General features: G+C 43.3%; 1 protein-coding gene across 1 annotated transcript in view; it reads left to right on the plus strand.

Annotated features, from left to right (window-relative positions):
- LOC138960334 (zinc finger protein 93-like) overlaps nt 1-7,517 on the plus strand; it is a 13,322-nt gene extending 5,805 nt beyond the window's left edge. The window contains exon 4 of the mRNA XM_070332196.1: nt 1,927-7,517. Coding sequence (XP_070188297.1) covers nt 1,927-3,684 — 1,758 coding nt within the window. The 3' untranslated portion in view covers nt 3,685-7,517. The remainder of the gene's footprint in view (nt 1-1,926) is intronic.
- Nucleotides 7,518-17,532: the final 10,015 nt, after the last annotated feature.

The following is a 17,532-nucleotide window of genomic DNA, read 5'->3' on the forward strand; positions in this document are numbered from 1 at the left end:
TTAATGCATACGACATGTGTAATAGAGTAAGCGAGAGTTGTACGGAACCTTTTCTCCTGGCACCTGAGAGAATAACAAGCATTGAAATGAACAAGCGACTTTCATCCTCAGAAAAAGATGATCACCGCAAACTCATATGCTCATCATTCTCTAAGGCACTCCAACTAACACTTACGTACACAGTCATATACAAGAACCAGCTTTTATTCTCGACCGGACTTAGTCCTTGGATCAAGACTGGTTTAAACAGAACAAACACACAAACACACACATTGTTACAGGCCTCATTCTGTTTGAGATTCTAACTGATACTTTCGAGGCTACCCTGTAACAATGTGTGTGTTTGTGTGTTTGTTCTGTTTAAACCAGTCTTGATCTAAGGACTAAGTCCGGTCGAGAATAAAAGCTGGTTCTTGTATATGACTGTGTACGTAGGTGTTAGTTGGAGTGCCTTAGAGAATGATGAGCATATGAGCTTGCGGTGATCATCCTTTTTTGAGTCACTTGAGAAAAAGTGACTCTATGTAATCGGTCAGTGTTAGTCTGTCCGGCCGGCCGGCCGGCCGTCCGTAGACACCACCTTAACGTTGGACTTTTCTCGGAAACTATCAAAGCGATCGGGCTCATATTTTGTTTAGTCGTGACCTCCAATGACCTCTACACTTTAACGATGGTTTCGTTGACCTTTGACCTTTTTCAAGGTCACAGGTCAGCGTCAAAGGAAAAATTAGACATTTTATATCTTTGACAAAGTTCATCGGATGTGATTGAAACTTTGTAGGATTATTCTTTACATCAAAGTATTTACATCTGTAGCCTTTTACGAACGTTATCAGAAAAACAAGGGAGATAACTAGCCTTTTCTGTTCGGCAACACACAACTTAACGTTGGGCTTTTCTCGGAAACTATAAAAGTGACCGGGCTCAAATTTTATGTGAACGTGACTCCCAGTGACCTCTACACTTTGACGTCTGCTTTGGTGACCTTTGACCTTTTTCAAGGTCACAGGTATGCTTCAGGTATGCATTGTGTTGTGAATAGCAATTTCTTCCTGTCCATCTGATGCCTCATATAATATTCAGAACTGCGAAAGTGACTCGATCGAGCGTTTGCTCTTCTTGTTGAGGATGAAAGTCGCTTGTTCATTTCAATGCTTGTTATTCTCTCAGGTGCCAGGAGAAAAGGTTCCGTACAACTCTCGCTTACTCTATTACACATGTCGTATGCATTAAGAGCGATTACTTCTCTTTGGTTATTTGATATCTTAACATCGCTCTGCCTCATTCTGTTTGAAACTCTAAATATGGCAAAAGTGTCACGTGATAATCAACCGTTTGGTTTCGGCGTTCACTGGAGCAGACGATTTTTTCTGTAACCAGTTGACAGTGATGAAACCATATATTACGGTCTCCTTCCGGCAGCAGTCCCAAAATTTTGACTTGTTTTGACCTTAGAACGAAGTCTTTATCGTAACTGTGAAGAACAGAACGGAGATCACTGTCGAAGTCGGCCAACCTGCAATCATTTTTGTCTCGCGAACACTGATCTCAAATTTAGATCAGTGCTCGCGAAAACCATTATGGAAGATAACTCTGTAATATTTTTGTTTTGATAGATTCGCGTAGGACTGTAGCGTCCAGTAAGGGAGAGAATGAGCCGAACTCATTTTGACCTGAGTTCAGGATGGCCAAAAGTAGCAAGAACATTCTTGTCGCAGACATTTAATTATTATCAACTCTCTGGGCTACCAGTTCTTTCTCATGTCCTTATTTATTAAAACTAGAAATCTAATATACAGAGGTGTTTTTGTTGATGTGTGAGTTTGCATGCGTGAGTGTGTGTGTGTTTGTAGTCGATTTCTACAAGAAAGTCTGTTATTATAGCTGAACCCTCCTTCATCCGGTGTACATGTATCTTTGTTGCAGAGAAGACAGAGTCTGACTGGAGGAGTGATGACCGGAGATGATCGTCCGGCCAGGCGCACATTTACCTGCGTGGTGTGCCAGCAGGCCTTCCTGCAAGCCTCAGACTGCCTGGAGCACATGTACACCCACACGGAGAGCGTGTCGCCTGATCAACTTGAACCTGCTAGTGGACATGAACACTGTGATGATGATAATGAGCACTGTGATGATGATAACGGAGTGGAATACGACGATGATGTGGATAGTGCTGAAGATAAAGGAGAGAAAGATGTTGGTGGTACGAAAACTGGGATAGGCTGCCCACAGTGCGGTCTTAGTTTCCCAAGTGTCTCTCTTTTGGAAAAACATATTCAGCAGTTGCACCCGGAGGAAAAGAAACACTGGGAGTGCAGTTCCTGCAGCAAGACCTTCTTGTGTAGCGCAAGCTTGAACAGACACAGGCGCCAAGAGCACAATGGAGAGAAAATATACAAGTGCTCCATTTGCAACCGCTGTTTCCTCACATCCAGCAGCCTGGCTTTGCACAGAAAGAACCATGCTGGCAACCGTCCTTTCAAATGTGGCGTCAGTGGCTGTGACAGAAATTTTGGTAATGCCAGTGCAGCCAACCGACATCAGCGCACCCACAGCGATGAACGCCCTTTTGTCTGTATAGATTGTGGGAAAGCGTTCAAGGCCCAGAACCATTTGCGGGAGCACACTCGCCTTCACACTGGAGAAAGACCTTTTGTGTGTGAAATCTGTGGTGCCGGCTTTGCGCAGTCTAACGGCCTGAAATCCCACTCCAAGCAGCACAGGATAGACCGCGATAACCAGTGTGACATCTGCAACAAGGCTTTCACCCATCCAAAGTCTCTGTCCCTCCACATGAAGATTCACAGTGGGGAGAAACCTTACACCTGTCAACTTTGTGAGAGAACTTTTCGCACCGCATGTAACCTGGGCGCTCACAAAAAACTCAAACATGGACTGGTGACTGGCAAAGTAGATAAGGAATTCACCTGTGATGAATGTGGGGCTGCCTTCTCTCATGCTTGCAACCTAGGCGTCCACAAGAAAAAGAAGCATTCAAATCTTCCAGTTTCCTTGGAGAAGAATTTTGTCTGTGAAATTTGTGACATGAAGTTCTCTGCCGCTTGCAACTTAGGCGCCCACAGAAAAATCAAGCATGCAGAGGAGACTGAAGAGGGACGAAATGTGCTTGACTGTGAAATATGTGGGGCCAAGTTTTACCGTGCTTGCAATCTCTCAGGACACAAAAAGCGAAAGCATGGTGAGACTGCAGAAATGAAAGAAGCTGACAAACCCTTTGTTTGCAGTTTATGTAACCTACGGTGTGCTACCTTGGAAAACCTTCAGGAACATCAGTCTAAAATTCATTGTAGCATGCCACCATTCCCTGGTGAACTGAACGCTGTTCGGAAGGACGCTGGAAGAGAACAAACAGAAACACTTGCGTTTGACTTCCAGACTCGTGATCAACAGCTGGCTTTCCTATCCGCTGAAAGCAGAAATCAGTCAAGTATTTCTTTAGACACTGCAAACCCTGACAATTCTACCACATTCACAAACTCTGCCACAATACCTGAAGTCGTAGAGAAAAGAAAAGATTCAACATCAAACGGCTCCTTTATTAGCCAGCCACACAATATTGCTCCACAATCTCCTATGTTGGAACAACACCAAAGCAACCAGTCGGTGTTCAGCGCCCCATCTTTTGATAGTCAGGCTTTCTTTTCATCAGCGAACTGGTTTTGATAGTCGGGCTTTCTTTTCATCAGCTAACTGGTTTTGCTAGTCTGGCTTTCTTTTCATCAGCTAACTGGTTTTGAATCAGACCTTTCTGTGAGCACTGTGGCAAAAAATTCAAGTTTTACGCCCTCACGCAAAGCCATTAGGGGCATGTTCCCGGGTTTTAACCCGACTTTAGATGAGATACACAAGTGTATGTCGTGTTTAGGTGGTATCGGCCATCTGCACTTATGGCAGAATGACCGAGGTCTTTTACGTGCCACTGTGGTGACACAGGGGTGGGAGATGGATATCGTCTCTGGGTCTGCACATAAAGTTGACCCGTGGCAAGTCTGCAATAGGTTTTATCAGATGTTTGACTAATTGAGTCTCGGGTGTGAGCTATTGATAACACTTGACAAACTAGCACAGCCCAGCTAGTATTTTGCAGTGCACACAAATAGAAGAGAGTGTGATTGAAGAATGAGATGAGGGTAATACATGTATTGTTGATGAAATCTGCATGTCTGTAATACATATATAACCGTGCACACTGGAGATAAATTAGATGGGTCGACGGATGTTGGAAATACAAAAGAAAAACTAAAATATTGCAATCCCCTTTTTCATCTGCAGCAGAATCTTTGATCAGAAAACAACAGAGATGTCCCAGCATTCTAATCTGTATCACTGTCAGTGTAAGTAAACTACTACTTAACTACACCTGCTGTCTCATTCATCAGTTTCCCTTCAATTACTGCAGATTTTTCTCGGTGGAATGGTCTATCGTGAAAAAACAGGTTGTTTCCCTTTACCAGGTGTTTCTTTTGACCAAAGTTTTCCATTATAAGCTGTGCCTCAAAAAAATTCCAAATAGTGTGGAACTTGATCAAATGTTGAGCTTCAAATTGCTGTGTAAGGGGCAGAAAAGGAACATATTTTTCTTCAGGTGCTGTATGTCTGTATAGGTCCTTTTGGTCTTTTTTTCCCAGAAGAGATGTCTCTGAACTGGTAAGCATCTGTTTACTGGAAGATTGGTTCATTGGTTGAGTGTGTGTGTGTGTGTGTGTGTGTGTGTGCTGGAGTAAATAAATGGTGCATGCAGCTATTTTTTTTTTAAACCCACATTTTTGAGTCACTTGAGAAAAAGTGACTCTATGTAATCGGTCAGTGTTAGTCTGTCCGGCCGGCCGGCCGGCCGTCCGTAGACACCACCTTAACGTTGGACTTTTCTCGGAAACTATCAAAGCGATCGGGCTCATATTTTGTTTAGTCGTGACCTCCAATGACCTCTACACTTTAACGATGGTTTCGTTGACCTTTGACCTTTTTCAAGGTCACAGGTCAGCGTCAAAGGAAAAATTAGACATTTTATATCTTTGACAAAGTTCATCGGATGTGATTGAAACTTTGTAGGATTATTCTTTACATCAAAGTATTTACATCTGTAGCCTTTTACGAACGTTATCAGAAAAACAAGGGAGATAACTAGCCTTTTCTGTTCGGCAACACACAACTTAACGTTGGGCTTTTCTCGGAAACTATAAAAGTGACCGGGCTCAAATTTTATGTGAACGTGACTCATTGTGTTGTGAATAGCAATTTCTTCCTGTCCATCTGATGCCTCATATAATATTCAGAACTGCGAAAGTGACTCGATCGAGCGTTTGCTCTTCTTGTTTATTGACAGGATTTTTATTCCGTTTTTGCTTGAAGTATAGAAGAATCGCATAAATTCATGAACATTTTCATTACTGTAACATGTGTCAATGTGCTGCAAAGTCTGGAGTCCACAATGGCCAACACTTAGTTTGCATCCATATCGGCGGAACAAACGTACCTGGTGTTTTTATGTGATGGGCTTTGATAGCATACAATGTGGTGTTGTATGGAAAAGCTATCAGATGTCTCGTTCCCCAATTCAGTTTAACGGGGAGTGTTCAAAAGTAGACTTTAGCTATTAACGCCTAACTTAATTTCGGCATGAATTTTCTAGAAACCAAGTTCAATGTTAACATGCCTTGGTTATATTCAATCTGGTGGGTGCTTGCTTCAGAAAAAAGCTAGGCCGGCTTCCTTGTTGTACAAGATTTTGTAGGTAAGAAGTTATAGTTTTTGTGTGCTATCTACTAAAAGATGTTAGCTGTAATACAAGCACTTGCATTATGATCCAGGACGGCTCATATGAGAATCTTCATTGTGACCGCTGATTTTGGGAATTTTAAAATCTGTCATGGGTTTGACCTGAAAGTGGGCAGCCAAAAGTCGAAAAGAAAATACTTGCTGGTTTTGGAAACTTACAGCACCTCAGACTTTGGTTGCGAAGGATTCAGTATTTTTCTGAATGGGACATCCCCATGTGGAAAGGCCATGGGCTTTCAAAATCTGGGCACTAAATGAGGGTCAACAGTACATCAACAAATGTTCTCGAAATGAACAACCTCATGCATTTTAGTCTTTTCTATATTGTAAGTAAAAATAGGATGAAAATGTACTCAAACAAAAATGTTGAAGCGAAATGAAAATAGGTGCATTTGTATGGACTACCCTGTACATTTCATAGTCACATTTGTACATATGTCATCATCTGCTCTCTTGCTTTATATACATGTATCACCTGCAATTCTGACTGCTCGTCTGTCTGTAAGTCTTGTATATATATATACGTCTGCTACATAAAAAAATGTCTTATGTTTGTATGTCTCGGTACTTTTGTTTTTAAAATGAATATAATACTTTTTGTTGTTGAAATTTGTTATGCTACTTAACATACATTAGATTAGAATATATACATAAATATATCTATATATATATATATACGGCTTGTGTCTGTCTGTGTGTGTGTGTGTTCGCGATGCACGGCCAAAGTTCTCGATGGATCTGCTTCAAATTTGGTGGGCATATTCAGGTAGACCCCGGACACAACCTGGTCGATGAGAATTTTCCTTGTTGGTATTTCCTTGTTTTTTACTACCTATTTTATTCATGTTTTTATTACTTAGTTAGTGGAAGAATCTTTTGTAATGTATGTTTGATGGTGTATGCTTTTAATTAAGCGTTGTTTACTATGAATGTAGATGTAAATGCTTGTATAACTGTGTTTTAATTTTAAATGTGTCAAGCGCAAAGAGCATAATTGTAAAGTTATGATGTTGCGCTATATAAATGCTCATTTATTATTATTATTATTATTATTTTCAACACGTGCTCTCAGCGCGCAGCGCTGAACCGATTTTGGTTTTTCTGTTCATCTTCCCAGATCCATTCCCAGTAACTCTTCCTTATCTTCTCCAGTGTTTTGCGTTTATCTCCCTTCCTTCGTGTGGCGTCAATCCGTATTCCCGTTACTATTTTTAGAAGGTCACTGTTCACAACGCTCAATCCATATTCCCGTTACTATTTTTAGAAGTTTTCCTTCGTGTGGCGTCAATCGTGTACAGTGTGCCACTCACCCGGCAAAGCCGGGTATTCGGCTCTACTTCTTCCCAGCGAAAATTTTCAGCACGTGCTCTCAGCGCACAGCGCTGAACCGATTTTGGTTTTTCTGTACATCCATTCCCAGTAACTCTTCCTTATCTTCTCCAGTGTTTTGCGCGTTTATCTCCCTTCCTTCGTACGGTGCGCCGGCAAAGCCGGCGTACACCTGGCAAAGCCGGGTCCCTGGCGAAGCGGGTATTCATCTAGTATGTCTATTATGAAAGATGAAATAATGGATCAACAAAAAGAATGATATACATGTAACACTTTTTTTTAGAAATGTTTTAATGGATTGTTACTTAGCATACAATGTCATTAGAATATCTATATTTTATATGGTTATTATGAAAGATGAAATGATAAACGAAAACAATACATGTCAACATAGTTTCTGTTGGTGATCTGGGTTTGTGTGTGTGTGTGTGAGAGAGAGAGAGCGATATTGTGACGTAATTTGAACCACACAGTCGGGATGATGTAGGTCGTGGACGACCCATATGGAATTAGTAAGGAATTGTACGTTGTTTATCCTTTGTTCGGATGGCGTGGGTCGTGTACGACCCATATTTTGCAAAGAGGCGGCAAAACGTTTATCCCTATTCGGATGGCATGGGTCGTGTACGACACATATGTTTTACGTTGAATCCTTCTTTGACAAGTATGGGTCGTACACAACCCACGTACATCATCCGGACTGTGTAGTCCAAAGCGTGATCCGGTGAAGGTTAAAAGCAATATACACAGAAGATCAAGAGATTTTTTTCTTCAACTACTTTAAGAATACACCACAGGTGTGTGCCTATCATGATGAACACAAAGCCAAAATCAATAAAGGTTCTAAATTGACAAATCAATGTTATTGTGGAATTTTGGCATAACTCAATTCTTGGCGATTTTGATGTTTTTGAGGTGTAGACTAAGTAAATCATTCTCCATTAAAACATATTCTCTTGAATACGATTGACAATGCATAATTTAACATTCTTTTACCTATCTATACATACCAGGAACGAATATAAACACTATCTCACAATTAAAATAATCAGTTTTGTCCTCATGAAAAGCTGTTTTGCCAAAATTCGACGAAGACGTCAAAATGCTTAAAGCTCTTAGGGTTCTCATTTTTTTCCAAGAAATTGCTAATTTCTTTGGCATTTTTTTTTTTTTTTAAATATTGAAAAAGCCCGAAAAAAAAATAATTGTTCCAGTTTCTCACCGGGACTTTTCATATGTGTTTTTACATTTAGAGGGGGGAATTGAGACGAGGGTCGTGGTGTATGTGCGTGTGTGTGTGTGTGTCTGTCTGTCTGTCTGTGTGTGTGTGTGTAGAGCGATTCAGACTAAACTACTGAACCGATCTTTATCAAATTTGACATGAGAGTTCCTGGGTATATCTTCAGACGTTTTTTTTATTTTTTTGATAAATGTCTTTGATGACGTCATATCCGGCTTTTCGTGAAAGTTGAGGCGGCACTGTCACGCCCTCATTTTTCAACCAAACTGGTTGAAATTTTGGTCGGGTAATGTTCGACGAAGCCCGGACTTCGGTATTGCATTTCAGCGTGGTGGCTTAAAAATTAATTAATGACTTTGGTCATTAAAAATCTGAAAATTGTAAAAAAAAAAATAAAAATTATAAAACGATCCAAATGTACGTTTATCTTATTCTCCATCATTTTCTGATTCCAAAAACATATAAATATCTTATATTCGGATTAAAAACAAGCTCTGAAAATTAAATATATAAAAATTGTTATCAAAATTACATTTTCCAAATCAATTTAAAAACACTTTCATCTTATTCCTTGTCGGTTCCTGATTCCAAAAACATATAGATATGATATGTTTGGATTAAAAACACGCTCAGAAAGTTAAAACGAAGAGAGGTACAGAAAAGCGTGCTATCCTTCCCAGCGCAACTACTACCCCGCTCTTCTTGTCAATTTCACTGCCTATGCCGTGAGCGGTGGACTACGAGTATACGGTCTTGCTGCGTTGCATTGCGTTCAGTTTAATTCTGTGAGTTCGACAGCTACTTGACTAAATGTTGTATTTTTGCCTTACGCGACTTGTTTCTTGGTTGGTACTGTGCATTGTGATATAAATCAAATCTATGGTCATTATTGTGAGCATCAAGTAAGCAGCAATCATAGGTGCGCTGTACTATCTTCTTTCGTCACTGCATGAGTCTCCTTTTAGACCTTCTTCTTCTTCCAGCTTTTTAGACCATCTTTTGAAGGACAACACAGGTGTTGTTGGGTTTATATGTAACCAAGTGCGAGGGATTTGTGGTGTAGGGGAAACAACTACGTTAGTCAACAAAAAAAAGGGATTGGACCGCGGGTTTGTTTCCCTTTGCGTTGCTGAGGTTAAAATGTAGATTTGCTGCAAATTATGTTTTGACAACAAAATATGTTTTTGTGTTATTAAGATTTTATTTTGATTGACAGGGTATGAGTTCACAAAGGATTTGTGAGTTGGAAAGTGGTTTGAATCACGAGTACTGAAGGATTTAGGTTTTTGGCAGGAGAGTATTTTTGGGTCATGTGATTGGAGACGCGCGCGAAGTTGTTCCTTTTCCGCCTGACTGCGAAGTCGAGAAGACATGCTGGCGTAGTACTGAGAAAAGAATCGGGAAAGAAATAGAGATTCTTGGCAGCATCCGGTGATCTAATGTGGTAGATTGTGATGCCAGACGTGGAGGTAATTTTGATTTTATATTTGTATGATCGATGGTGAGATTAAGGATGAAAATTTGTTGGATTTGAAGTGGTGCTTGTTGTGAGAAAAGCCTGTTTGTGGATGGCGCCGGTGCAAATCATATTTTTGATGAAAATTGATGATTAATCACAGGTATATTGGTAAAATAGGATGATATTTTGGGGGAATATTATGTTGGTAGTTATAAGGAGTGGTTTTGAAAACGATTGATCAGAAAATTGAACTTTTAGTTGAGTTGTGAAAGACAGTCTATTTATGACGAGGTGACGTCACAGGGTTGATTAAGAGTTGAAGTGGAAGCGTGATGTGACAGCCGAGACTATGTTGTTAAACCGTGTTGTACACAGTATTAGAAGAAAGTGTACTATGATAAAACATAAATTGTGGTAGATTTCCGGGAAAAGTATTAATTTCATAGTGAAGTCAGTCAGTAATCTGAGATGACAACATCTTGGATACGACAGGAAATCAAAATCGTTAATTTAGTCGCTATTGATAGTTCCGTAATAATTGCAGATGGAGGAGGATGCCGCGGTTTTCATGTTTTGGTCAGAGGTAGCGTGACCGAGAGAAAAGGCATGAGAAGAGGTTCGTACATCCTTTCCTTTGCTTATAGTTGAATTCAGTGAAGAACAAGATGGCATTAATGTGTTATTAATGTAGTGTTAGCTTTGTCAATGAGTTGTATTGAAAGAATTACGACAGACATTGTGAAGATTTGATGATAAAATCGCCATTTAAACTTAGGGAAAGGAGTGAAGAAAATTATGTTCCAACACAGAGAAAGCAGGTAAGAGGTTGTAATACCTTGATGTACATACCCACTGTGAAACAGGCAGTAATGTACCCTGGGTGTGTGCTTTTGTGTTTACAGGGAGCAGACGTCGTTTGTAGACTACTCTTTCCTAAGGGGTTTTTAGATTCAGTTTTAGATTCAGTTTTCAGTTTCAGTTTTATTTTAGGTTTTAGTTTTAGGTTTTATTTTTTATTTTTTTATTTTAGATCTAGTTTTATTGTCTTACGGGGTTCTCTCGGTAATCATTGTTTGTGACTGTTGTGAACGTCAAGTGTGCTCTCCCCGTATAGTGTAATCCAAACTTTAACCGGAAGTTGTGATGACATTGTCCATGGTAGGGGTGTTTGTAATAGTTGGCATTGTGAAGAGGACAGTGTATTGAATTTTTTGATAAAAGGATGGTTGTGTGATCTGCTAGTATTGGGGTCAGTGAGTGCCCTGTAGATGTATGAGAATGATCTAGCATGGGATTAACCCTTTTGTCGCCTGACAGAGATATTGTACGCTCAGGCTGAAGCCCACCAATCCTCTGAGAACTCGTCTTGTCTGTACGCATGTGTATTAGCTGCCATTATATTAAGAAATAAAGTATAAAGTGACAACATTTATTGTGTGTCGTGGTGGTGAAAGCAGACGCGAGTTTGTGTTGTAATTGTTTTCTACGTTTGTTTTGTTTTGTGAAATTATTTTATCTTTTTAATTAGTTCCAATTGGCCAAGTTTTTCCCGGTTCTTGTCTTATTTTTCAACGGGGTCTCGAGACACGAGCCCACGGCAGGCCTTGGGTTAGAGCTCCCCCCAAGTAAATATTGGGAGTTCAAAACTAGTTCCAACCACTCTTCTTGTATTTTTATCACATATTTGAGGGAGAGAGTGGAAGTTGACAAGTTCGATCCGTGCAAGTCTCGCAAGAGGACGTAGGAAATCCTCTCCCGGGCATAGTTCGTACGGAGAGAACGGGGCTAACTCAAAAATGTGATTGGCACCTCCTTGTTTATCTTAGATTTTTACTTCGGTCTTATTTGACCCATTGTGACCTTTGTTATTTGACCGTAGTAGGGTCTTATTTGGCACCATCCGACGGGACCACCGTGTGGAGTTATATGTGAACTTGGCGAGCTTGGACCAATTGGAACATTGTTTGTATTTTTTTTTTGTGTGTGTATATTTATGTGAGAGAACCCCTTAGGATAGGACTAGGATCGAACGACGAGAGCAACGGCAACGACTGCGGCAACGACATCTGGATCGGCTGGACGAGAGAAGGAAGAGGAACTTGGACTGCGGCGCGACGCAAGACCTGTGTCAATACTGTTTTGTGTACTTGTGTTGTGACCTTGACTTTGCGAATTGTGTGAAAGTGAATGAAAGGAGTTGCGAACCTCGGAACTGTTTGACGGAATAAAATAGATGTCAACCGAATTGGTAAACGTTGAAGGTCACGTTTTCGATTGCGTCTGTGACAATAAATCACCGTTTGCATTTATTTCCGAACTTGCGAGATCCTCCTCCGGAATTGTATCAGAAAGCTAATTGGTAGTTCGGGAGAACACAGTAGGATCACTTTCATGTGCGAATGTCACGTCACGCTTACATTTAAACAAGTAACTTTACAGGATGTGAAGTTGCTGGTGAAACAGGACAGTACTGATATAAAAGCTAGTGTCGTGCTGGGGAAAGATCTTTTGTGTAGATTGCAGGAATAAGGTTAATCAACATGACGGACAGGAAAGAGAGAAGAGAGATACTACATCCTAGTGATGATGACTTAATGAGGATGCTGAATGAGTCTTTGAGGGAGGGTGAGGGTGCTTCGTATCTGCAGACACCAAGTGGAGGGTATACAGGAAGGGAAGAAGTACAGATGCTGGGGGCGGCTGATCACTACGAGAGGTTAGGGATTAGAATGGGACTGTCCGGGGTAGAGTTAGCACAATTTGTGGCTACAAACGAACGCCAAGATAGGGTGGCAAATGAGACTACCATGGCGAACCTGGAAGCAAGTAGAGGAACATCGGCTAGAGTGCCAGTAGCAGTGTACCCATCCCCAAAGATAAAGTCATTCAAAGGAAAAGAGTCTGTAAGAGCGGGGTACGATGTAGAGGAGTTCGTCATGGAGATGAGGGCAATGCTAGCACAAAGGGATTTGGGATCGAAGGAAGGACTGCAGGTGGTTCTGTCTTACGTTGAGGGTGATGCCAGACGTGAAGTAAAAAACGGGGGCAGGAGATGTTTTGGCGCAGAGGATGTATTTGAGGTGTTGAACGAAGCCTATGGCGATAATCGGTCTCTGTCTACTCTTTTGAAAGAATTCTCAGAAAGGGAGCAGTTACCCAGAGAAACGGTGAGAGAGTTTGCAACTGATTTGCATGAGAAGTTCGAGAGACTTGTAAAGAAGCAAGAAACAAGTGGCAGAGAGGTTTCTCGAGAAGAGTTACTGTGCGATCATTTCATTGAAAGGGTGAGAGACAAGGGTCTAGTTTTAGATCTGAAAAGGCAGTCGCAACAGCAGAGTCAGTCCTTCCGCACGCTAAGGCGTTTAGCCATTGATTGGGAGGAGACAATAGAGTCAGGATTGCCAAAGAATAGAGCCACTAGTCGCACAGTAAAAGCAAACTCGGTGGAGGTAGAGAGTAGGGACGATTGGAAAGAGGATCTAGACAGGTTGATCACCGGAGTCAAAGAAGGGTTGAAAGTGGCGTCAGAAGAGAAGTGTGTTACAGGACAGATTGGGGCACAGTGTAGTGTTAGTGGGGGTACCACCGATACAGGCATAGAGGATGTTAGGCAACAGATGCACAAGATGACCAGGGATCTGGAAGAGTTGAAGGGTTGGTTGCGCAGGACAAATGTTTCAAGGGATGATGCGGCGGTGGACGAGGGAGGTGGACAGTCCAGGTTGTCGTCGACATTCAGACAGACATTTAGGCGAGGACCCAGGTCAACGAGGTTTCAGTATACTCCAGATGGAAAGCCGGTTAGGTTTCAGTACACTCCAGATGGAAAGCCAGTTTGTGCTAAGTGCAATTCTGCAGGGCATGTGTGGCGAAGGTGTCCAGGTGTGGCGACACAAGGGGAAGGTCCGTTAAACGACCAACCGTCCGCGTAGAGAGTCGTACGTCGGATGGTAAGAAAGGAGACTCCACCTTGGTTTCACGGATGGTAGGTGAGAAGACTATGGTCTTTGTGGAGGTAGATGGTACCAGATTAGAGTGTCTGTGGGACACAGGGTCACAGGTGACTATCATGAGCAAAAGATGGTTCGAGAAATATTTCGCGACCAAGAGTTTGGTTCGAAATACGCAGTTCATTCAATTGGTTGCGGCGAATGGGACTAGTATTCCCTACTTGGGATACGTGCTCTTGGATATCAAGGTGGGTGAACAGGTTCTCCAGAAATGTGGTGTGCTAGTGAGTGCAAGCGAGTCCTCGAAGAAAGGTGAGCCAGACCTTGTGCTGGGGACAAATGTGATAGAGAGGGCAAAAGATTTACCGAAGGGTTTGGAGTACCCAAAGGGCGGTAAGAGAAGTTGTCTGGGAAGAGTTCGACTACCGAAGTGCGGGGTACACGCAGCGGCGAGGTCGATAGTTTCAGTCATGGTGACGGGGAGTCAAGAAGTTCGGGATGATGAGGAGATAATCATAGAACCGTTGGTTACCAACAGCGGATTTATGATTCCGTGTACGGTGGTGAAGGGAAAGGGACCATGGCAGGTTCCGTTGTTCAACATAGGGGAGGAAGATTTGTTCTTGCAAGGAAAGACTCCAGTGGGATCTTTGCAGAAGGTTGCTCATGAAGTACGACAGGAAGTACAGGTGGAGGACTCCTCAGAGGGATTGGTTGTACACTGTGCTGCAGTATCGGCCAGTGAAGCATCAGAAGCAACAAGTACGTCTGGGTTGGTCAACAGGGAAGATGTGGACTGTAGCGATGAGGAGTTTGTGCAGTTGCAGTCACTGTTTCAAGAGTTTTCGGGTAGTCTGACACAAGATGACATGAGTTTAGGGTATACTGATAGAGTGAAACATCGTGTGTTGGATGACAACATACCGACAGCGCAAACGTTTCGCAGAATACCGCCGACTCAAATGGAGGAAGTCAAAAGTCATATACAAGATTTGTTGGAGAAAGGGATCATCCAGGAGAGCAGCAGTGAATACGCATCGCCGATAGTGTTAGTGAGAAAGAAACCGGCACCGGGCGCACTCAGAGGAGATTTACGTCTCTGTGTGGATTTCCGTGAAGTAAACAAGAAAACCAAGAAGGACAAGCATCCTATACCACGGATCGAGGAGTCTTTGGATGCGTTGCAAGGAGCCAAGTATTTTACCAGTTTGGACTTAGCTTCAGGGTACCACCAGGTGGCTATGGACGAGCGTGATCAGCACAAGACGGCTTTCATTACGCCTTTTGGTCTCTACGAATATAAGAGAATGCCTTTTGGTCTGGCCTCGGCCCCGGCCACGTTTCAGAGACTCATGAACTCATCGATGCATGACATGCTGTTCCAGATCCTGTTGGTGTATTTGGATGACATCTTGGTGTACAGCACAACATTCTCGGAACACTTGGAGAGACTGAGGAAGGTTTTGACACGACTGCGTGAACTGGGTCTAAAGTTGAACCCAAAGAAGTGCAAGTTTTGCCAGAGATCAGTTGAGTACTTGGGGTACACCGTGTCGGCGGAGGGTGTGGCAACAGACGCGAAGAAAATTGACGCGGTGAAGAAGTGGCCGAAGCCTACCACGTTGCGAGAGTTGCGTTCGTTTCTGGGGTTCTGTTCCTACTATCGACGTTTTGTGAAAGGTTTCGCTCAGTTGGCAGGGCCACTACACGGTGCTGTGGGAGAACTGTACGGCAAGGCGCAGCATAAACATGGAGGGAAGAAGACCCCTTTGGGAAAGACTTGGACGGATGAGTGTCAGCAGGCGTTTGAGGCTCTCAAGGAAGCGCTGACGACGGCGCCGGTGCTTGGTTTTGCAGACTACACCTTACCATTTATCCTAGAAACGGATGCAAGTCTCAAAGGATTGGGTGCAGTCCTGTCGCAGGAACAGGACGGGAAGAAGAGAGTCATAGCTTACGCCAGCAGAACCTTGAGGCCACCAGAGAAGAACATGACAAACTATAGCTCGATGAAGTTGGAACTTCTGGCATTGAAATGGGCTGTCACCGAGAAGTTTCGAGGGTATTTGTTGGGAGCAACTTTCGTGGCATTCACGGACAACAATCCGTTGAGTCACCTTGACAAGGCAAAACTTGGAGCAACAGAACAGCGTTGGGCGGCGCAGCTTGCGTTGTTTGACTTCGTTATCAAGTACAGGTCAGGACGTTCAAACGTGAACGCAGATGAGTTGTCCAGGTGCCCCATGCCAGCAGAAGATGGGATAGAAGAGGAAGAATTTGTGGACGCAGCCCTGCCCATAGTTCGGAAAGCAGAACAGCTGGATTTGAGCGCGATCGCTGAACGCATGGAACAAACGAGGGTGTGTGGGATCAGAGTGGAGACCTCCACAGCAGGGGAACAGCTACCTGAAGGAGGGAACTGGGCGCAAGACCAGGTGAAGGGTGAAGCACTACGTTCTTTACCATCTTTGTCCAAGGAGAGCCTACAGGAAGCACAAAGACAAGACTCAGAATTGGGACCACTGTTGACGTTTGATCCTACCAGTGAGGACGGTAGGCCTACGCATGACGATTTGTTAGGCAAGAGTCGTGCGTTTATCACTTTGTGTAGACAGTGGGACAGGTTTCGACTAGTGGATGGACTGTTGTATCGAGTGATTCAGCACCCTACTACTCACGAGGAAGTAAGGCAGTTGGTGCTACCAGTTTGTTTACGGAAGACTGTGTTCGAGTCTATACATCAGACCGGACATCAGGGTATAGAACGTTGTACACGACTGCTGCAAGAAAGATGTTATTGGCCGGGAATGTTCGCCGATGTTCAGAAGTGGGTGAAGTCGTGTGAGCGCTGCAACTTTTCGAAACGCGTGATGCCGAGCGTGGTGACACCAATGGGACACTTGTTGGCCACGCGACCTTTGGAGGTGGTGGCCATGGATTTCACCACGTTGGAGAAGTCGTCCGATGGAAAAGAGGATGTACTCGTGATCACGGATGTATTCACCAAGTTCACTGTAGCCGTGGCGACCAAGGACCAGAAGGCTACCACTGTGGCGCGAATATTGGTGACAGAATGGTTCCAGAAGTATGGGATACCAGCACGGCTACATTCGGATCAAGGGAGGAACTTTGAAGGAGAGGTGATAAAGGCTCTTTGTGACATGTACCAGGTTCGGAAGTCCCGGACGACACCCTATCATCCCCAGGGCAATGCGCAGTGTGAAAGGTTTAATCGGACTATGCATGACCTACTGAGGACATTGGGAACCAAGCAGAAGAAGAAATGGACAGGGTACCTCCCAGAGTTGGTGTACACCTACAATGTGACTCCACATTCGTCGACAGGATTTTCACCGTATGAACTGCTGTTTGGACAAAAACCGTGGCTGCCAGTGGATTTTCTGTTGGGCAGGGAAGAGCAAGCGGACTCAAGTGTGGAATGGGTGACGCACCATCGAGAGAAGCTGGCAGAGATACACAGGTTGACAAGACAGAATCTTGGAACAGCGGCCACCCACAGGAAGAGGCGACATGACGCCAAGGTGAGAGGAACTCGACCGACGAAAGGGGATATAGTGCTGATCAGGGATCACCCTCCGGGTAGAAACAAGATCCAAGATGCTTGGAAGACGGAGAACTACAGGGTAGTGGAGCAGATCCAGGAGGATGGGTCACCTCTGTTGTTGGAATCATTGGAGACAGGAGCACGGAAGAGGCTGCATATATCGCAGGTGAAAAGGTTGATTGAGGACAAG

This window comes from Littorina saxatilis, linkage group LG2 (assembly GCF_037325665.1).
Source record: "Littorina saxatilis isolate snail1 linkage group LG2, US_GU_Lsax_2.0, whole genome shotgun sequence".
Taxonomy (NCBI): domain Eukaryota; kingdom Metazoa; phylum Mollusca; class Gastropoda; order Littorinimorpha; family Littorinidae; genus Littorina; species Littorina saxatilis.